Source organism: Lissotriton helveticus, chromosome 8 (genome assembly GCF_964261635.1).
Source record: "Lissotriton helveticus chromosome 8, aLisHel1.1, whole genome shotgun sequence".
Lineage (NCBI taxonomy): Eukaryota > Metazoa > Chordata > Amphibia > Caudata > Salamandridae > Lissotriton > Lissotriton helveticus.
Genome location: NC_136069.1, coordinates 55,320,621 through 55,343,757, shown reverse-complemented (window position 1 = coordinate 55,343,757; position 23,137 = coordinate 55,320,621). Strand labels below are relative to the sequence as shown.

Sequence of the window (23,137 nt, the reverse complement as noted above, 5' to 3'; positions counted from 1 at the left end):
CTCCCTGAAGGAGAGATGGTCCTGGGTCAGCCGTAGGTGGATGGGGAGGGAGTTCCATGTCTTGGCCGCCAGGTAGGAGAAGGATCTTCCTCCGGCGGTGGCTCTGCGGATGCATGGTACGGTGGCGAGGGCGAGGCTGGTCGATCGTAGCTGACGGGTGGGTGTGTAGAAGGTCAGGCGGTCGTTGAGGTACTTGGGGCCCAGGTCGTGGAAAGCTTTGTGTGCGTGGGTGAGGAGTCTGAACGTGATCCTCTTGTTGACGGGGAGCCAGTGCAGGTTTCTCAAGTGGGCGGAGATGTGGTTGTGGTGGGGGATGTCCAGGACGAGTCGTGCGGAGGTGTTCTGTATGCGTTGAAGTCTTTTCTGAAGTTTGGCTGTGGTTCCCGCGTAGAGGGTGTTCCCGTAGTCCATTCAGCTGGTGGCGAGTGCCTGGGCGACCGTCTTCCTGGTTTCAGTGGAATAACCCATCCGCCATGATCTAAATCAAGCCTCTATCCAGATGCCGGCTCTAGCAGCAACAGCGCTCTAAGGCTAATTCACAATCCACATGGTCAGTGTGATTTATTGTAGGAGTTATCAGTTAAGTAATTGTCTTATTGTTTTTACAATGTATAGATTTGACAAATGGATCAGTCTTTGTATTAAATCCAATTTCCGTTTTGTTCCTACAGAGAAAACTGTCTCCTCCTCGGTCTGTTCCTCAACCTCGTTGGCCACCTACATCCTGGTCGTTGCCATCATCTTAGTGGTCATTCTGGTCATCGTCATCGTAGTCCTGTGGATGAAGTTAAGGCGCTCTGACCATCAACGTTTTCATCAGAAAAAAGATCTGTGGGTGGCTTCGGGTGAGCCAGTGCGGTCCATCAGTGTCCGGTCGAAGCGAGATGATGAAGACGAAGATGAAGGAGGAGAAGCAGAAGAAAAAAGTGTCCTCTGAGGATGCTCATGTGTTGGAATTTTGTCTGCAAACCTTTATTATTGGACAAGCCAGAGGACACAGCTGCGGAGCGTGGCCGGGGCCAAAGCAAGCTCCAAGCCAGGCACGGCTTCACTGTCCACTCCTGCTACAGATGCATTTTCAAAATGCTGATTGTAGAGTCTGGTGGTATAGGAAGGATGCACTCAATTTTGTTTATTTGTATTGAGTTAGACAATGCTGTTTCCTAGCTCTCTCAAGTTTTATGGCTCTGATGATGACAAATCCATATTGACTCTGGCTCTTTCTCCACCAAAACCCCTGGGGTAGACGTCTATGCACTTCTAGAAAAGCTTAATACAACAAGGTGGAAGGGTGAATATGAGGGGGGAAGGAGACCAGGTACTGGCAGAGACACAAGGGCCTAGGGCTCCTGCACTTTATGGCATATATTGGCCATGTTGGTGCACAAGACTAGAGTCCACAGTGGTGCATAGTCGCTCACCTGTGTGTGCAGGAGTACCATGCACTTTATTCACATAAAATTGCTGCACCAGTATCATTTTTGGATGCATTTGGTTATCCAATAACTGGATAACCTTTTCAACAATGAATGTCAATGTCCCCCAGTGCAGGCACATAAGGGTGCTGTGTCTGCCTGTGCAGCGGAGCCACCGCGCCTGCTTTCTTAGAGCCAGCACCAGGCTTCCAAACCTGGAGAGTCCTGCAGTCCGCGTACTGCAACCACCTAAGGCCCCATGAACTACCAATCTGTGTCCCCTCAGAGGGGACACAGTTTTAGTAATGTGCCTAAGAAGTGTACCAGTTGTATTGGGTGTACAGCGCATTGCCATATAGTTGGCTAAGCGTCCGACCGAAGCCAAACACAAGCCAAATTACGAAAAAAAATATTATTAAAGTAATACAATTTATCCTTATTTTTTGTGCCCACAATTCTTGTATACATCATATATTTGTTCACCATAAATTGCATACTAAAGCAAAAAAATTAATTAAACAGAAACATGACATTTTCAAGACTGAATAGTTTAAATTCATTAATTTGCACTATGTTTTTCTTTCAAATAAACATTTTGGCGAGCATTAGTTTTAGGTTTTAGACTTTCAGGAGGTAAATTTGGAAGTGACTGAAGTCCGATATATGAATTTTGCAAAACCCAAGGCTGAGTACCTTCACCAATGCAAAAACAATGCGCCCGACAGTGGAACCCTCTGATCGGCAGCACCTGAGTTGCTATCCCTCTGTTATTCTGACCTCATCTATACTTGTGAGGTTGTGTCTGCACACTGTATTGCACCCACTGTCACAATGCTAGTCCCTACGGAACCCAGCAATTTTAAACAAAAGCACAGGTGCACCACATTATCAGTATCCAGGAAGAACAGATATAAAGTCTATTTCCAACAACAGTGTTCTTCCAAAATTTCCTTTATTCCAATATCAAAGACTTTCTAAAAAACAAATTCATGAGCATCACTTGTTCACAACGGCACAGCCGATGCGTTTCGTCCCTGAAACGGACTTCTTCAGGGCATTAGTGGTTCCCCATTCTGTATTGGGATAACTAAATAACAAGGTACAGCACTACTTCCTCCAGAGATATGAAGAGTAGTAATAATGCTTGGGCAGACGTATAAATCCAATCATAAAGATGATAGACAGCAAAATTTTATACCAAGTTCCTACTCGGGAGCGGTCCATAATGAGATCTAAAATATAATTAGATCTAATCCAAATGCTGCATGTTCCTAGTCATGACCAGAGCATGTCAGCAAATGTGCACTTCCTTCCACCAGCTTAAATCAATCACGATAGTTGGCACCCAACAGTCAAATTGATGTCCTCGTATATACACAGCATCAAGGGTCACTGTCGACTTTAAACCATGTCCCTCACACGTTTCTAAGAGATTATGCCGTCAATTAAAAGCCTGCAGCAAAAATTAGCCTGTCAGGGATCTGTCAGGATTTCAACAGAGTGCCAAGCGTCGCAGCCGGAAAACTAGAACCCGAAGGACATGATGATAATATCCGCAGTCTCACTCAGGCTCCATGGAGGGCGTTGGGCCCACTGTTTTACTTGGTATTTTGCAGTCCGACCCTGATGTCTGGCCCCACCTTCCTCCAGGCACAAGCGGTTGTTTCAGATAATCAGCAGTCCTGCAGAGTAGCGGTCGCCATTCATGACGCTGTTCAGACCCAAAGCAAAACACCCAGGACCAAACCAAGCGACACAACCCAGCGACGGATCTTGAGGGACATTTATGGGGGTTCAAATGGAGGGGGGGGAGTTGATCCCTCTGACGCATGCTCAAGGATCTTTGGGGGGGGTCAAAGATTACAAGGTACACAGAGCAGCGTCAGCACAGTCTGGTTGCAGCAACGTCTGCAGATGTTGGTTTGTTATGTCCGTTTTGCGCCACACAATTTGTGACCACAGTTCACTTCTGTCCGTGGGATGTCGCCGCATTTGTTCACAGTGTAGCACACCTTCATCAGGGGGTACAAGGAGACTCATTTTGATCAAGCTAGGATCGGCTCCAGCAGTGTGACTTCTTACAGCCATGCTGACCCAATGCTTAATTTGAGCCGGTGGTTTGCGGTGCTGGGCACCGGCCCTTAATTGTCAACACCTGCACTTATGACAACTGCCACATGGTGGCGCTGTTTATGTAATTTAGAGATGAGCAGAACAGCAGTTGTTTATTAATTCAATGTACATTAAAACCACTAATACCTGCTGCCTAAGCCATTCTTATAGCTTTGTGGACCTTGAATAGTCTGAACTGTCACCCTTGTAGCTGTATGATATTTAATAGTTGTGTATGTACACATTGGCAGTGCTGGAAGTGGGATTAGGTGGTTCACGCTGCAGTGGTCTTCTGACGAGGGCCCTGACACTTATTTGTTTACAAATGAAGCCCTGTGTTGACCACCCCCCTGATTGATCCGAGGCTAGAGAAGAGGATGAAAAACTTCTGAAGCGCCGAATGAGGGTAGCCACAGACACTGACCTTAGCAACTTGGAGCTACCACAGTTGCAGGCACAGTGTCTGCTATATTGTTGGTCCAAGTTTGACATCTCATCAGTTTGCCAGTCCACTGTTCTGGGCATTTCCCTCGGAGGTTAAGTGGGCTTCTTCATGTCGGCATATTCCAACTTCAGGGATAATTCCAGCAGGCCTCTCTCAGAGGCAGGCAGGCTCCATACTAGACCAAACCCACTGGTGCTTCCATTAAATAGCTGGAGACTTTTTCAGGTGATGTTCCCTCACCTCTGGGTAGCAAGCTGTTAGAAACGCGAGTCATGTATCTCAGAAGTTTCCCCAACACCCTTCGAGGAGTCACCCACACCGGTCATTGAAAAGTCCTGAAACACTGACTGGCATCTTCAGTTCTATTTGTTGGCTTTTACTGAAGATGTGGACCTGCACCGAGCACAAAACTATGGATACTTGATGTAATATAATGTATTAATGCAAGGGATGATTATGCGCTGACTCTCCCAAATCGGTCACGCCAAAAGATATATCAGGACCCGTCAGTCATTACATATCCTGAGAAAAGCAAAACAACCAAAACCACTTAGATTAGGCCTGAACGAAAGCTAATTATTAAGGGGCCTATTACGATCTTGGTCTCAGTCTGAGGCTTTACGATCAAGATCGTCAGTTTCAATACCGACGCCTGATTACAATACAACCAGTCAGAATTGAAACCGGCTGTTCATTCTGGCTGCCGTCTGATGGGCTCCAGGAGTCAGTCGGCCAGTTGGAGACCGGCCCGTAATCCCATAGGAAGGCGTTCCGCCTTCGGGATTACAATGCTGGGTTTCCAACAGGCTTTCCATATCGGGCTTTCCGACATGGAAAGCCTCTCAGAAAGCAAGTTTGGGGACCCCTAGCAGGGCCCCCTTTTCCTTGCGGCCTCTGGTTGTGGGTCGAGGGGGAACTTATGGTGCCCCCCTGTTAATCCCTGCACCTTGTGGCAGGCACCTTGAGGTGCCTGCCAAGGGCTGCAGGGATTAACACAAACTCCCATTTCCCTATGGGAGCTTGTGCTACGGCTGGTTTATGGCAGTAACACATGCTCCCATAGAGAAATGTGGGAATGGTGCGGTCGCATCGTAATTAGGCGGTCAGGACGCCGGACGGAGGTCGTTGGTCCCATTTCCGCCACGGTGTCGGTCGGAGGAAACTATGACCGACATTGTTATAAGCCCTAAGAGTCTTTGGGTTAGACCCAGTATAGCCCCACGATGTCCCATACACTTAAAGAGGAAAAGTGATACAAAATGGCAACTCTGCAATTAGTTCACAGAAGTCGACCAAAGGATAGTAATTGATATCTCTAGGTAAATGTAGTAAACAAGAGTGAATTTTTATTACTAATAGTGTAAACTTTGTGATACATCAAAGCACTACTGTACAGTAGGATTGTTGGTCTAAAGGAAAACATGCTCACTGTATACATGTACAGCTATGGTCAAACTATACTCATTTTTAGGTTTCGCCCTGGGCGTTGCAACTGCATAGCAGTTGCTCCGCCCACGGCGAAACCTCATGATCCTACATATGTGCTTTGGTTCCGCCTCTGTCTCCCATTGGCTAGCTCCATAAATGGAGGCTAGCCATTGGGAGACAGAGGCTGTCAATCACGCTTTCTCGTGAAAACGCGATTCGGGGGCGTTTCTCTGGCTTTTTTTAAGTCCCGCCCCTTTGTCCTGGGCCGCGCTGTCATTGGCTGCCGGCCCGGGACACCCCCGTGACGTCATTCCCCGGGCCGCGCTGTGATTGGCTGGCCGGCCCGGGACCTGACTTGTTTACTCTTTGCTTTCTCCTCAGTCTCTGTTCAGCTTCTGTCTGTCTCTGCGCTCCTTCTCCTCTGCAGTTTCAGCTCTTTCCCAATTTTCCCTGTACGTCCTCTGTTTCTTAAAAGTGCATGTTATCTGCTTTGCTGTGTCCCTATTTTACTGCTTTATTTAAATCTCTCCCTCCATTTCCCTATCTAGCTTCCTTAAAGCCGGCATCCTTTGCTCTTCCTAATTCTTTAGGACACCCGTCGCTTAATCCCCTCTGCAGTTTTTTTGCGCTCCGAATTTTCACCCCACCGCCGCCCCGGTAGGCTCCGCTTTCTACCTTCTGCCCCTGTCTCATCAGCAGTCGAATTTCCCTCGCTGCTCCCTTGTTTCTCGGTGGACATCAACGCACCCCGGGCATGTGCGGGATGAGAAGTGACCGAGAGAACGGGGTGGAGAGCAGCTTTTGAGCGCCACCCCCTGCCGGTGACCTAGCCGCCAGCATAGCCGCAGCCATGTCGGCTATCTCTGCAGCGGAGAAGGTGGACGGATTCATGCGCAAATCTGTGCGCAAGGCGCAGCGCCAGAAGCGCTCCCAAGGCTCGTCGCAGTTCAGATGTTAGGGCAGTGTGGTGGAGCTCTCACCACTGCCGCAGCTCCGAGGTGAGGGGACTTGTCCGTGTACTGTGCAGTGAGAGGAGGCTTGTAAGGCGCTTCCACTCAGTATAATAGTATAATTGTACGTCCTCTCTAGCACTCTTAACATGTAACCTCAGTATGTGATGTGGAGTAGTTTATCCAGTTTTGTTTTCGTATCTATAGTTTACTGCCCCTCTCAGTATCAGTTCCGGCCTGTCATTACCAAATAAACAGGAAAGAGCAGAACTGTGCTCTATCTGATCAACGACAATTTGAGGATCAACAGGATTGTTGAAGCAATTCTAGCATCCCACAATGTTGATTCGAGGGCTAACAGGTCAATAAAGGACAACTAAGTAACTGGACGAACATTTCTCACCAAAGGCTTAAAACCCTGCCATATACGTCGAGGTTTGTGCTAGAGTGGACAGGGATGTCAAACCAAGTGCTCATGTACAGGCTGACACCTTGTGTTCTAGGTACAATTCGTTTTTATAAATGCATGTATGTATATGTGAATATGAGTATCTTCTGGGTGACGCCGTGTTCACTCTTCTGTCCTCTTAGATACAGACAGTCCAGTAACACTTTGTCCCCGAGATTACCACATCACGTGCCTCTTGTACTGTTCATTCCTAGTGCTACTTCTGGATGAAAGGTGTCTCTGCATGGAAGCCTAGTTTGGAGAAAACATGGATTGTGGACGATCTCCTTACTTGACATACTGAGTTGGTGACTGCTGGCAGTGTGTGAAAGTATGTATTGCTTAAAGAAAGCATCCTTTCACCAGCACTTCTTTAAACCCCCAAATATGGTTGACTTTGTAGCGTTCATTATAACAACGCTTCCTTAAAATAGCATGAGTAATGAAAGACCTTATTGAATCCACCTGTTTATTTTATTCTTGTGTGGTCCTGGCACGAGCTCCTGTCACAGTATGAATTGATAAATGGTGTATACCATCTCTTCTCTTGTGTGTAAACTGACACCCTAGCCATCTGTAGTTGATACTTTAAGCTAGCTGTGTTTTCTATTCAAAGCAAGGGGTACCAAATACACCACAACCTGTTCGTGTGCTGGCAAATGTCCTGTTTCTGACTCCTTGTATGCTGTCTAACAAGTGTCTGGGATGATACAAGGCTCAATAACACCCCACCTGCTCCCAGGACTTCATGAGAAAGTTCACATCCTAGTGTTTCTATCCTTGTGATTGACTGGAATAGGATGACACACCGCACTCGCATCTTTGCTACAGTAGAAGCTATTATTATGCTTCTACTTGAAACACGGCCTTCTATAGGGGAAATTAGGTCAAGAGCTGGGTGATTGATGCCCGTTACCTCCCCTTATGTTGTCATTTTAGACATCACAAACACAGCCTTTAAGTCATTATAATCACATATTGACATTTCAGGACGCTACAGTGCGCGGGCACCCTAGAAATTATATATAACATGCTGTTTTATTAGTTACATCACTGTGATCGTTTATATGTGATGTACAAGACCAGCTAAGACCCCTGTCTCTCGTCGGACATTGAAGTGTGTGTTTTATGCAAATTGCATTGATCAGTCGCGATGTGCATTAGGCCTTCTAGACCGCTGACACTTAAATCCAAAGGGCATAAACTGTAGAACACAGGCAGTCCACCTCACAGGAATGCATTCACAAAGTCCCACAGCAAGTTAAGGAAACATTCATAACACGCACATTTCACACACTAAGAAACGCAGACCTACAGACTAGACCGTAGTAAAGATAACTGGCAGGTCATGAGTTAATACTGGGTACAGAACCATGTTAAAATGTGTCATGCTAATCGCATATGGTAACTGCCTAAAGTGATTAGTGAGTGCTACAAGATAGGCAGCGTTCCCAAGGAAGAATACAGAACTAACCAAGTGTCTGGTGTGCTGCGGATGTGCAGCGTTCCTGTGGCAAGGAGTGTTCAATACTATTAAAACTCACGTTTGCCCAGAAACGCTCGGGGCTTGCAAAGAGGAGGCGAGGCATTGGACTGAGTGTCCTGAAGCAGCGATTCCCTGGTGACTTATTCCTGGAGCGGCAGGTCAGGAGCGTTGGGAAGTGCTCCCAGGGTAGTTTTTTAAAAACTGCTTACAGCAAAACAACTGTTCTTAATTTTCAACGATAATTTAGTGCACAGTCCACCAGCACATCGTGTTTCAATCTTAATTGGACAGAGACTTGTTTAGCTGGCCTTCAGTTCAACATATATGTCTGCTAAATAATCCACATTTGTAAAGCGCAAACAATCACCCGTAAGGGTCTCTAGGCGCCGTCGGGAAAATTAAGGTTAAAAAACACTGGTGCACATCATGCAAAAGCTTTTTTTTTACACACGTCTTAACACTAAAAACCATCTTGTCCTTTAGTGATCTCAAATTGTCAGCATCAATGGAAATAGAGGCAGATAGCAGCAAGCGAAACCGTTGCATTGTAAATGCTTGTTTTATATTGAAAACCTTAAAGGAAAAAGTCTGAAATGCTTTTTACAATAAGACAAGTCGTGACATTGTTCCTATCCCCATGTGCGCCATTGTGGGGGAGGGAGAATCCTTCCCAGGCCTGGAGACACATTTGCTTGTTGGAGAGAGGGGAAAATCAGACCCTAAGGTACATGTTCATTAAAGGGGATGTACAATCTTTGAATCTGATAGAGACTTCTAGCTGCAGAATCCCCACCTCAGAACAATCACCAGGCATCAGACTGGAAACAGAACTTCCCATGAGCTGCATCTCCGTATGACAGAGATGACGTGGGCGGGGTCTAAACAGGCGCCGCCCCAGAGGGCTAACATCAAGTCTCATCTTTCCGTGCCAGTCAACCCAGATCTGGAAAAGAGCCACCCCCACTCTCTTTTGACTGATCTTTTTTTTAATTTTATGTCAAGTTTTTTTTTTTTTAGACTTTGTCTCCTGGTGCCTCAGAATGTCAGCTAGGAAAGCTTGTTTCAGCTGAAAATCCAATATTGACTACAAACTACTTACCAGCCCTGGCTGGGGAAGGACAGAGATGGGTACAGAATGTACAATAGGAGATCATAGTTTTATCAAGTGAAAGCCCTGCGTACAAGCGAAAAGCATCCAAATGTCAGTGGTTTCATGTGGAACTCAGTCCCACAGGCATTTATTGGGTGATTCTTTGTGAGATTAAAATGTGCAGAGACTATATTTATACATTCTTCACTTCCTGGCAGCCTGGGAGGGCTACCTTGGTAATACCTAGCCTCTGTGAGTGAAGTTCCTAAGCTTGTGACATTTGCAACCAGAAGAGGACTAGGTGCATGAACTACATGATTCCTTTCTACAAGTTAAACAAGATAAAACACAAAATATGGCTTCTATTTTGTTATTAAATTTAATTCCTTCTGGAAGAAAGGATGAAGAGTCTGTTGAGTGCTTAGATGTTAAGATATATATAACGCTGGTGATTTATAGTGCACAATCTCTCCTTGGGGTCTCTCTCTCTCCATCTCTCTTTCTCTCCCCCCTCTCTCCATCTCCTCTCTCTCTCCATCCCTCTCTCTCTTCCTATCTCTCTCTTTCTCTCTCTCTCTTTCTCTCTCCCCCTCTCTCTTTCTTCCTCCTCTCCTCTCTCTCTCTCTCTTTCTTTCGTTCTCTCTCTTTCTCTCTCTCTCTTAAAGCTGCAAAAGAAGAATAGTAAATCTCTGATATGGAAAATATGTAGAATCAAGGGGCATATTACCAAGGAATAGCGATATTTATCGCAAAACATTGTGCTAAAATATCCAGCGATAGCGGCGAAATGTGTGAATATCGCTGAGAATACAGCGATATTCACGCATTAGCGACGAAATGCTCTTAACCATGTTATCCACCTCCCATTGGATAACATGGCAAAGAACTGGTCTGGGCAGGTGTTAGTATTTGGAGATATTCGCGCTTAGCGCGAATATTTCCATCGCTACGCCTGCCTTGCTAATAGGCGATAGCGACGTTAGCGGCTGCTTTCATTCGCTAACTGGTTGGGTACGCCCACTTTGCATGTCATTAGCGATAAACATCACTGACATGCAAAGCGGGCCCCAAACCGATCGCTATCGCCTAAAAGCTGTCTCTAACATCAGTTAGCGACAGCTTGCTAATAGGGCGATAGAATTATCGCCGCCTAGCGGCCGAAAACGGCCGCTAAAGCGGCAATAATTGCCTATCGCCCTGCTTGATAATATGCCCCCAAGTGCTTCACTTACCGGCTCTCAAGTAACCCAACATGGCGCCGCCTGCAACAATGGCTGGCACCTGACTGCTCTCCTTGCCCACTACCTGTAGAATTTGGAGTGTTTCTCAAAAGTAACCTTAACCAATGCTCAATTCCTCCATCACAGCAATCATTATGTACACGCCAGAGCACGCCACATGCCGCTTGCGGGGTGTAGAGGACCACGCAAGTTCTATTTTCATTTCAAGCCGAACTGAATCTAGACAACAAACGCTTCACAAGCTAGACATGTAGAAGGCTCCATCTACCTTTAAAGTCAGGGAAAATAAACTCTTGTTATAACCTCAATGGTAATTACTGTTATGGTTAAACACCGATCTCCCCAAACGCTTCAGACCATGGGGCATCCTTTGTGCGGCAACAGCTCCCTGATGGCGCATAAGACGTGTGATTAACACCAGGTACGTTCTCCGGGAGCTTCATACAGAATTATCTCATCAATTAATAATACCACTGACTCGGGCCAATAGTACCCGAAAAATTGATGGCCCTTACTACTGGTGACACTCAACAGTGTTTTGTTAGGTTTCAACACTGGTCATACTCAACAAGTGATTTCCACATCTTGTAGGCCCCATTCACTCAACAACGGCATCAACATCATCAAAACTGTGGCAACATGTTCGGCTCTCGAAGACTCCATGCCTTCTATAAGGGACACAATTAAAGTCCTAGTTTACCATTCCAACACTGTGGTATTTCTTCACTCTACTAACCAACATTGCAGAGATTAAGGAGAAAGAGAAGGCCCATAAAGAGAATCAAAGACTAGAAAGAACAAAGGTTGGATATAAAAGATCCACACAAAAACCACTGCTGCCTGACACCCCTATTAAAGGGAAATCAGAGAATACAAATAATGTGTAAGTGATGCTACAATGCTTAAATTCATTCCAATCAGAGCACCAATGCAACATAGAATTCCTGCAATCAGAGACAAGGGACTGAAGTGGTGACATTAAAGCTCTAACAAGCAGAATAGAAGAAGCGGAAGCAAGAATTGGGGAAGCAGACAACAATAAAATGCCTTATAGAAGAAAATAGATATCATACCCAAAAATATGGATGACCTTGAAAAGCAAATTAGAGAGCTTGAAGGCAGACACAGGAAATAAAACTTGAGAATCCTTTGCCTCCCAGAAAATATAGAGCAAGAAGTGATGAAAGTGTACATTGCATGTTTAGAATCATAGATCCCGCAAGCCTCGGAACATCCTTTGACAAGGATTTTGAAATCGAACGGGCCCACAGAATCTTCTCCAGAAGCTCAACGTGTCCCCACAATCTGAGGCCAATGAGCTTCAGAGCACTTCATGATGATCATTTGTAAAAAATACTAGGGTATACGAGAAAAATTAAATCTCTGGAAAGGCCATAAACTTGGCACTTTCCAAGACTATTCAAAACCCACAATAACACGCAGAAAAGGCTTCTTGGCTCTTAGAAATTAACAGAGATCTCGGACGATTTCCTTCATAGGTGCAGCAAAACTTAAAATAATACACAGCCTGAGACCAATAATCTTTGATGAACCAATGGGGATGGAAACATTTATGAAGGACCTTCCAGATGCACTAATGCCCTATTATCAGAGACTGCCACCACCTTCCCTCTTCATCTGTACTAGCACACTAAGACATATCTCCTATGATTAATCTACAATATTATAATCTCCTTTTTTAATTAAACTATATTAAACAGCACTATTTCAAATCACTAATCACAAGGACAGTACCTTCCTACTAATGGCCTGCTTATCCTCACCATTGCACTAACAGTTGTAGAAACAACAACAACAACAGATAACCATCAAATTCTCTTGTGCCAATAAAACTTGTCTGGTCATACTTTACCCTGTACAGCAGACCCACCCCCAACAACCTCTTGCCTTACAGACACCCTAACACTCTTTCTGACCACCCTCACTAATAGTGATGCTCTTTTCCTTCCTGACATAAATAACTTGGCAACCACTTTATATATATAGATATATATGTCTATCACTCCCATCTATATCTATATCTATCTATCTATCTATCTATCTATCTATCTATCTATCTATCTATCTATCTATTCACTGAAAAAAACATAGGTTTCACACCAGTTATAGTTAGCTGGAAATTTTACTCGCATAAAACCATTGAAATTCCCACGTTATAGTTAGTTGTACTCACTATAACTTGCGCGTGCAATGCACTGCTGATGACGTCAGATATTACATCACTCATGACATGGTCAGTGACATCACTCATGACATCACTGATGACACCATCCTTGTGACACAGTGACAGACCTCTTTTCACTGTAATGTAACCCTTGAAACACATATTCAAAAATAGAAACTAAAATTTCCCAAAAAATTGAGATACCCATATCAGTTACAACAATCAGTAATTCCACCATCTATATACACATCCACTCATTCACCAACAGTTCTATATAGTCACTCATACATATACTCAATCATCATATGTACTGATACACCTATACATCCTGTTACACACCGACAGTCATCCAAAAGATACTCTCACACATACTCACACATGCAAATAAACTATTGAACATCCATTTATTTACATATACAGCTATACACACACTACCACCTTACTTCTAAGGAAACTTACACATACTTACTCTCTTAAACAATCACTTATAGAAACACATACTTATTTAAACAGGAACTCTTACAATCTCATACTCTCACATATACTCACTTACATTAAGCATGGGCGGATTTTGCGATTGGCAATCCGCGAATTTGCGTATTTACGGATTCGCAATCCGCGAAGATCCGCGAACTCTAGCGGATTTGCGGATTTTTCCGTTTTTTGTGTTGGCGCGTGTTCGCGCCGATTTTGGGACAAGTTCGCAATTGCGAACTTACTTTTCGGCTTGCAACGGCCGCGACTATGTTGTTTCTACGTCTGGTTTATCATCACATGTTCACAGCACCCTCTGTTTCACCACTGCCACCCTCTGGGACACCCATGCCACCCTCTAGTACATCCTCACTGGCACCTATTAGGTTTATTTATCACTGTAGATTATGGTGGTTGAAAAAAGCAAGCACACCTGCCCTTCTTCAACTGCCATCAATTAATTTGTGTTTCATTAATGTGTCAGTAATTTTGAAAGTTCCAGTCTGGCTGGCACCTGCTTCCTTCCTTATCTGTAATTTGCTTTTTGTTGCAGTGAAATTTTTTTTTCACAGGACCTTTATGGTGCTATTCTATGAGCCTGCTGTTTGGGTCATAGCAGGGTCATAGAATAGTTGCAAACTCTGGAGGGGCCCATCAGGAAGCACTACCTTGAATGTTACTAATGTTAAGTTTGAACTTTTGCACCTGCTCATTGCTTTCAGTTTAGCTAAAATCGTTTTTTCTGCAATTTTGCGCGTTTTTTGGGGCGCGAATCCGTGCGAGATCGATTTTGGAAGCCGCGAATACGTGCGAATATAAAATTGTTTTTGTTGCGACGTGTATGTTCGCGTGATCTTGCGCGTGTTCGCGAGGCGCTTCTAGCTATACGTTTGCCAAGTTACCCTATCGGTCGTACACGGGCGCGGCCATCTTGTTGGCGTGACGTACTTCCGTTTCCGCCCGCTATGTGTAATCTCGCAAAGTGTGCTGCTCGCTAGTACAATTTCGCGCGTACTCGCAAGGAAAATCTCGCGCGAACTTACCCACGCGGTCGTGAACGGGCGCGGCCATCTTGTTTCTCATTCATTGCTATGGTTCTGGGCATGCTTTCTCTATCCTCTCTCAATCTCTGCCATCCTTTGCTTGTTTGAAGTTTTTTTGATCTAATTTTACTTATTATCTAACCCTCTATTTTTCTAGCTCTATATTTTTGTGTTTTCTGCAGCTTTTAGTTACTTTTAAACTACTTTTTAAAACTCTTTTCTTTTCTTCTTCACTATTCTATTTCTTCTTTATCATTTAAGTTTATTTCTGCCCAGACCATGGTAAAGGGAGCCGGGAAGCACCCTGAGAAGGGGAAGGGTCCCGCACCCCGTGCCCGGCTCCCGTGCGGGCGTTTAAGGGGGGAGCAAGTGGTCCCGAGGGAGATCTTCAGCGCGGAGGAAGTGGCGGCACTGATCTTCCACGTCCAGCGCCGCCTCCCCAAGACGATCCTGGGAGGCGGCAAGATCGCGACCGGCTATGGCATCCGGGAGCGTCGCAAGCGGTGGGAGAAGGTGTGCCGGGCCATGTACAAGATCTCTGGGGTCCGGCGCACATATAACCAGGCCACCCACCGCTGGACCGATGTCATGGACCGGGAGCGGGACTTGCTGGACGCGCTCGGCGTAGAGGTCCCCGGGCTTGGTGAGTAGTAGTAGTAGTACATTTACTACTCTGTTTTATCCTGCTCTGTTATTTGCAAATCTTTGTTCTTTACCAAGGGCAATAATGCTGCCGATTACATTGAGGTAAATTATATTTCAAAATCTTCTATGCATTTCAGGTGCACTGCTCTCCTTCTCAGTAGCCTTGCTTGCTACTATGCTTCTTTGTTTTGTATGTTGTGTTCAGAAGCATTTCATTGGCCTGAGAAATTATGTATGAGTGTACTGTAAAGAAAAGAACTGCGTAATGCTAGACAGTAAGGGTCATATTTTCAATTACCGGCGCATCCCTGCAAAGTAGCAGGGATGCGGCAGTAATTGTGTGCCATGCCACCACCACCCATTGGCCCAAAACGTCACAGAAGCCTTACGCATCTGTGCCGTAAAGGCAGCGCATTGCTGGAGTTGCGTGCCAACGATGGCGCAGCTCCAGCAATGCTCTGGGGTACCCTATCTCCCCAATGCTGCATCAAGCCGTACGTCGGCTTCAAGCGCGCAGGGTTTGAGTCATGCATCATTGTCCTAAAAGTGACTGATTGACATCTTGTAGATTTCCCTCAGCCACTTTTAGGATTCGTTCCTGCGCAGGTACGCCCTCCCTTGCGCCGGAACGCCCCCTGATGGCGCAGGGCTTTACAACGTGATGCATCGCCCATATGCCCATATGTTTTTTTTTTTTTAATATATACGCCGCACCAACACCATGGCGAGTCTTTTGTTCTGCCGCTGCGTCAGAAAAGGCACGCAACAATGGAGGAAAATCAGCCGCAACTTCCGCAAGGGACTTATAAATCAGCCCCAACAGACTGAAGTCCAGTCCTTCCTTTAGACAGTCACATGGCTATCAGAAGAAATAGTGGCGGTGGTGGCGGGTGGATTGATAGTTTGAGTATTCACTGATCTGCAAGCAGGATGGACTTTGTCTGTCACGTGTTGCGCACTGCTGCCTGCAGTGCCAGGCCTAGGCAAACCTCTTTAGTAGTCTGTTTATTGAGTTACATAGGAACTTTCTAAGTCAACGTTCCGCAAATCAGGCAATACGAATAACGTAGTATACCACATGAGATAGATCCCGTGGAATAGTTGTCTATCTATTTGCTATTTTTCCAAAATATGTTGTTATTGTTCTTTTGAAATGTTTGATTTGGTTGAAAAATCTCATCCATGTTTTCTGGTTTTTCTTTCTTTCATGTTGTACATCAGCTCCCCCCAAGGGCAAGAGGACACAGGAGGAGGGTGCTGAGGATGCAGGCCAGGATCGGGCAGGCGAGGGCTCCTTTGCTGGCCCCAGTAAGTTTACATTTTAATAAACAGTACATATTTTTTCCTAGCGTTCCTCATTCGATTTTTTCTAAATCGTCTTTGATCTTCTTGTAGACTGGATATAAATTCTTATCCTGCCTCGAATATGACTCCCTGTGGTATTACTAGACTATTCTTATTAGTCTGTCTGTGTAGCTAACTAAGATTGGACATTTGGCAATTCCATTGGACTCCCATTATATTCAGCAATACCTCTATGCACTGTCTCCTTACTGACTAGATAGTGTGGCAGAGTCATTCAGCTCCCGAAGTCACCGATTATAGATCCCCAATGATCTCTAGATTATCGTACGCAGGACAAGAGAGTAGTACGGAGTCACAGCACAGTCAAGAAGTGTCAGAGGCACTCATGCTTGCAAAAATTCCAAAACCTTTAGCTCATCCACTCTAGTCTAGAGGAACAAAAACCACAGAGTCTATTTAAGTGTAAAAGCTTTATTAAAAGTAAACACATTTATTAAAATCTACTTTGTCATAAAACTATTTAACTGTAAACGGAAAAGTGGTTAGTGCTGACGATTAATTGGACACATTTCTTGTGGTCGAGCCGAACTCTCACCTAGTTTGAACTTGATCCTGGTCGTGTTCTTAGGACTCAGGAGTCAAGCTTCTGTCTGTTAGGAGAAAAAGTGGTGCGTGTTAAAAATCAAAAGCAAGCATTCATCAGTTGTGCATAAAAGTGCAGCAAGACAACAGCCTTCCCTGGAAAATGGGACATTTTTACTATGGAGTAGACAGTCACAAATTATTACATTGTATTCTGTTTTTTTAACATTTCTCCTAGACCAAATATTATATAGTAGTGAGTGGTGTATTCTAACATTCTTAAATGTACTTTGTAGGTGTAACATCTGGTGACTGGGCCAGCGCGGAGGTGGCTGTGTTGGACTTGGACTCGGAGGCCTCTGGGGAGGAGGCGGCGGTAGAAGAGCTGGTGGCCGTTCCTGTGGGGGATCAAACGGTGGTGGCGGAAACAGGTAAGCTATATATTCCTTACTTATTGAGATTGAAGACTGCATAGTGTGCTTTCTGCACGGGTGTATTACAATTACAAATCAACCAGGTAGTAGCCTCCTCGAAATGTACTTCGACTTAGCTGTGAAGTTTTTGGTGAGAAGAATCCCAATAAGTTCTTAGACGAACGTGATGGATGGAATGAACGAAAAGCGAAAGAAGGGTGTAAGTAAGTGGGACGCGAACTTGTATGATGGCTGGCAAAGAAGAACGATATGTGTTTGCTTGGACCCAGAGGTGGCTGGGAAGGAAAGAATATGGTATGGTGCATGGCTGGGTCAATGATGAAGCAAGGATGGGTGGAAGGACAGCAGCCTGGGTGGGTGAAACAGAAACTGTATGTGTGCGTATACTTTGACTGAATGGATGCCTGGAGCATGGTATTCTCTGACTCTTACATAGCACATGTGTATCTAGAGAGAGTAGATGGTCGCCAGGTGAAGTAAGTGTTACCTTGAAGAGCATGTACCACCGCACCCGCACGTCCGTCCCAGTGCAGGGAAGGCAAGGAAAAGAAATTGTAAATGTGTCCAATACTACCATGAATAGTAGCAGTACTTTGTATTGCGTTTGCATTCACAGCATATATCTGGTTATTACGGTGGACACTCCGTACCTCTCTTAATAACTTTAGTTTACTTGTAGTACGTCATTCATGTGTGGGTGTATCACTGTTCACTCAATATTAAGCAAAGCACCTAAAGTCATCTCATCTGTCATTAAATACGTCCCATGTGAAGTGATAGATAATCAAATTAGTTAGCTTCTTCAGTTTCCTTTTCTAGTACTCATTTGCACTGTAGGGTGAAAGGTAAATTAATTAAGCAGTAGCCCTTGTAACAGAGTATTCTCAGTGCCACCCGTAATAGAAAAGTAATAGCTTCACCACCTGCATGTACTGGACCGGTACAGTAACGCAAGTCTGTCTCCATCATCATGGTGTGCAACTTTTTTTCTCGGGTGCAACTTCACTGTGCTGTGTCCATGTCATTCTGCCGGCTTGCATAAGATAACGTACCCATTTCCCTAAACAAGAGAGAAGAAGAAGAATAAGACTGGTGTACTGTCATAGTCGACTGTAATGGAAGTCCATAGTGGTCGTAGAATTAGTTCATTAAACTACCACTACTGTTAGAGCAAGGATGCAGAAGTGGGAGGTTACATAGATACTGTCCTCAATAGTTATGTACTGTGCTTTCAATTTGCTACTTGTACTCTGTGACCCAACTTTCGGCTCAATCACTTTGTGTTATTAATAAGGAGCATTGGTTACAGACTATGTCTTTCTTTCTTCATATAGTTGCTCCTTCCAAATCAACAACAAGGAGGGAGCAGGCTAGATTGGCCCGGCAACGGAGGCTGGAGGCCACAGTCGCCGAGTATCGGCGGCTGGTGGCCCTGGAGGAGGAGGAGGACACGCAGTCGAGCGGGGCAACATCTTCGACTGTGACCACTGCATCCTCCTCCGTGACTAAGCCAGCGGGACCGAGCCGGGCTAAGAAAGCCGACCGCCACCGCCAAGCAACCGAAATACCAGCTGCCCCCCACAGGAGCTGCAAGGAACGCCAACGCCGCCTACGAGTCCGCATGTCCAACCTGGAGCAGGAGGTCCTGAGGTATAAGAACTTGGTTAAGGGCCTCCGCTCCGAGCTTGCCACCCTCCGCAAGGAGTATGATGCCCATGCCGCATCATGCACCAGCACCAGCACCCTCCAGTAGTGGAGTGTCCCTTGCCCTTTTTTTATAGACTTTTGGGGGGTGGGATTTGGGAGTTGGGATCGTTTTGGGACGTTTCAGAGACAATCGTTGGGGTTAGGGTGGGTGAGGGAGATTATTTTGTTAGGGCTAAATAAATATATTTTTCAACTTTATCTGACCATACCTGTTTTTTACTGCTTTTCAGTCTGGTGGGTGGGGGGCGGGGGTGTAACAGTAACTTTGTTTTCCTGAACAGTCGTAGGACTTTAGTAGTACAACCGTCAATCTCTTGTCTACTCCGAAATAATACTCCATTATACTACCTCCCACCAAACGCTTATCTTACCTGTAATTTGTGTTAGAAATTAGGGCTAGGCCCAGGGCTGGCTCCAGGTGAAATGGGGATTAACGTTGTCAATCCTGGGCGGGTGACATTTCCTCATTGCGGTGGTACTAGTGGTGTGACACAGTGGCAGTTGCATGCCTATGGAAAAAAAGAAAACGAAACCTTGTTTGTACTCCTTACTGTAGCATTACAACGGTTACGGTACGATCGAGAAAATAGCAGGTGACAGTACACTAGAACAGTGCCATAATGTAGCCTAACAAATGGTAAAGTATTGCAAGTATAACTAGTACTTGCGTTGAATTTATTTGACATTGGCTACTACTACTAGAAGATATAGTACTGAAGCTGAGTAAGTCTAGAAGATATCCTCGTATTCCTTCACCAGCCTGTTGCTGCTATCACCTTATCCTCCCCAGCAAGTGTGTGGAATTATTGATGTCATTTTAGTCAGACATCAAGCAAAACAACACAGCCCGGGGGAAGAGGGTTAGGGTTTGTAAAATGGATGGGAATGGGGGTTTCTTTTTGGGTAGGTTTTGTTGAGAGAAGAAAAAAAAAGCAGAGCATGGACAAACAATAATTGAAGATACAGAGTTTACAGACAATCTTTGGTTACAAACTAAAGGTAAGCACATGCAGTCACACTCATAGAATAAAAGACAACAATGGATACTGTATCTGTATTGCGTATGTTGTTGGAGTTGTCCTGTTGAAATTGGTAAGTAAGTTGCATGCAGCAAACAATTCCTCTTATTGGCGGCACTCCTCCATTCCAGCTGACGCTTCGTCCATCAATGTGGTGGTGACCACTGACAGAAGAGACACCCTGTCCACTGCCTGCCTGGCGGATGTTGACTGAAACCCGGCCTGTAATTATTGAACGGAAAACAGGAAGTGCTATTACAATACCACTGATAAATAAATAAAAGGTATGTACGCTGTGTGGTTCAAAAAGTGACACTTTGATTTCCCTAATAGACAGTACAATATTTTTGAAATTGCGTGCTCTGTCTGAGTCACCTTTTTAAGGATCAATAAGTATGGCCAAAATATTATAGCGGATCTTTCCCCTCAAGGTGGGTGTACTACTACTACTGTGTTTTAGAACAAAATTTGACCTTCCCAGCAATGCTCCCACCAAGACCCTTACTAAAGCCAGTCGCAAAAATGTAGAAGAACCCAATCATATCTCCAAAAACGATGCCTAGCAGAAAAATGGTTACAAAACATACTTTGAAAGTAACAGTAGACCCAAATACAGACCGTGGATTGTATTCAAACCACTTGCCTGCAAGCAAAAGTATCCATAGCCAGCATCGCTCCAACAGTGCTCTACAACAACAGAACCGCATTGCAATAGAACCCCCCTAAACACATGCAATCCTGCTGCTAGGGCTAACCCTAACGAACCCTAACTTACAAAAAGTGCCAAAACTGGTGTTTCCTTATGGATTTTGTCCAACAAACTTCTAGCCGGTATTAGACCTTCCCAGGAATGCCCCAGGCAAGACCCGCCAACCCACCCGCAAAAAAACACCCGACACAACACCACCAAACAGCGAAAAAGCTAAATCTCATACTTACAATGTCTCTCGGCCTTCGGTCCAAACGCGGCGCTGTGCAGCTAGGTCGTCATCATCATCAATCATCATAACTCCTGTTTTCCACCACGGATTTCCTGAAAAGCAAATGCAATCAAGATTAGACTGTCGCAGCAGTGCTTCGACAGAGACCCCGGCCGCAACCCACCCACGAACAGCAGGAAGCCCCCCAAAACGCTACATTGAGCAAGATGTCTGAAGAAATGGCAAAAAAAAGGCTTTTCCTTAAGGATTTTGTCCAAAACACTTCTATCCGGCATTAGACCTTCCCAGGAATGCCCCAGCCAAGACCCGCCAACCCACCCGCAAAAAAACACGCGACAACACCCCCAAACAGCGAAAAAGCTAAATCTCATACTTACAATATCTCTCGGCCTTCGGTCCAAAGTAACGCGCTGTGCAGCTAGGTCATCATCAATCATCATAACTCCTGTTTTCCACCACGGATTTCCTGAAAAGCAAATGCAATCAAGATTAGACTGTCGCAGCAGTGCTTCGACAGAGACCCCGGCCGCAACCCACCCACGAACAGCAGGAAGCCCCCCAAAACGCTACATTGAGCAAGATGTCTGAAGAAATGGCAAAAAAAAGGCTGTTCCTTATGGATTTTGTCCAAAACACTTTTATCCGGTATTAGACCTTCCCAGGAATGCCCCAGGCAAGACCCGCCAACCCACCCGCAAAAAAACACCCGACACAACACCCCCAAACAGCGGAAAAGCTAAATCTCATACTTACAATGTCTCTCGGCCTTCGGTCCAAACGCGGCGCTGTGCAGCTAGGTCGTCATCATCATCAATCATCATAACTCCTGTTTTCCACCACGGATTTCCTGAAAAGCAAATGCAATCAAGATTAGACTGTCGCAGCAGTGCTTCGACAGACACCAAAAATTACACACAAACCCCCGGAACCCCGCCAAAGAGCACCTCAAAGGCAAGCAAGTCAGCAAAAACGGCAAGAAATTTCCACCTCATATTTGGTCCAAAACACTTTTGTCCATTATTAGAGCTTCACAGCAATGGGCCCAAAACCGTCAACTCACCCGCAAAGAAGTACAACACCCCCACAAGTGCTGAGTCTTTCTTCATTGTGCGTAATCCAGCACTCTGCTTGGAGGGAAATCGCAGTCTGGAGGAGGAGGATAGAGGAGCATGTTCTTCAGAACTTGTGAACCTGAGGAATGTAGACTGCGGCACCTTCAAATCAATAAGCAAACAAGTGAAGACAGTTCTGATGATGGTCTTGTTTTTGGGATTAGGTGATTAAAGTTTGAATTAAATTAACTGTGCAAAACAAAGAAAGAGAGACACAAAGCACACAGGAATAAAAGTGAATAAGGACGAAAAAGAAAGTTCTTGATTGATTGTCTCATTTTCAGGGCTCGGTGTCAGGGAATAAGAACAAGATTTCGTCATCATACTCTGCGAATTCAGGCTAGATGAGGTCAGTGGCACCGAACAGAGAAAAAATCCCCTCATCTACGTTGCTGTCCTCCTCGTCTTCATGCGGCGTGCTTTCTCGTACTTTGTAATCTGGTGGTATGAGGTGCTGATTCATCTTGATCATTGTCAGCCGCTCCACATTTTTGGGCAAGAGGCGGCTCCGTTTGGGAGTTACAATACCACCAGCAGCACTGAAAACACGTTCAGAAGACACACTTGCGAGTGGGCAAGACAAATAGTTTATAGCCAGGTTGAAGAGCTGTGGCCACAATTGTTTTTTGCCATGCCAATACTGCAATGGCTCATCATTAAGGAAGACCTCTGTTGAGTCATTCAGATAGTCCTGCACCATCGACTCAAGGTCATCAACTGTTCCTCCACTTTGCTTACTTTTTGCTGTGCCTGTGACATTTTTTCGAGAACCATACCCCATCAAACTTAGCCAATCCTCCTCCCCAGCCACTGTTAGTGTTGTCATTGTGTGTGGTGCAGATGATCCAGTTGCCGGTGTCTTTAACGGCTGAGAGGTCACTTGTGCCCCAGCCACAGGTGCAGAAGTGGATTCTTGTGACTGCGGATGGCCTGCTGATGCTGATGCTGATGTACTGGCTTCTCCTTCAATAACCTGCCGTTCTTTTTCAAACCTCTTGGCTGACCAGGCTAACCAATGTTTGTACTTTTGAACATCTGCATCAGCGAAAGGAAAGAATGCGTTGTCTGCCAGCGC

General features: G+C 45.2%; 1 protein-coding gene across 1 annotated transcript in view; it reads left to right on the top strand.

Moving 5' to 3' along the window:
- LOC144772350 (immunoglobulin superfamily member 3-like) overlaps positions 1–1,166 on the top strand; it is a 76,969-nt gene extending 75,803 nt beyond the window's left edge. The window contains exon 10 of the mRNA XM_078656607.1: positions 672–1,166. Coding sequence (XP_078512733.1) covers positions 672–937 — 266 coding nt within the window. The 3' untranslated portion in view covers positions 938–1,166. The remainder of the gene's footprint in view (positions 1–671) is intronic.
- Positions 1,167–23,137: the final 21,971 nt, after the last annotated feature.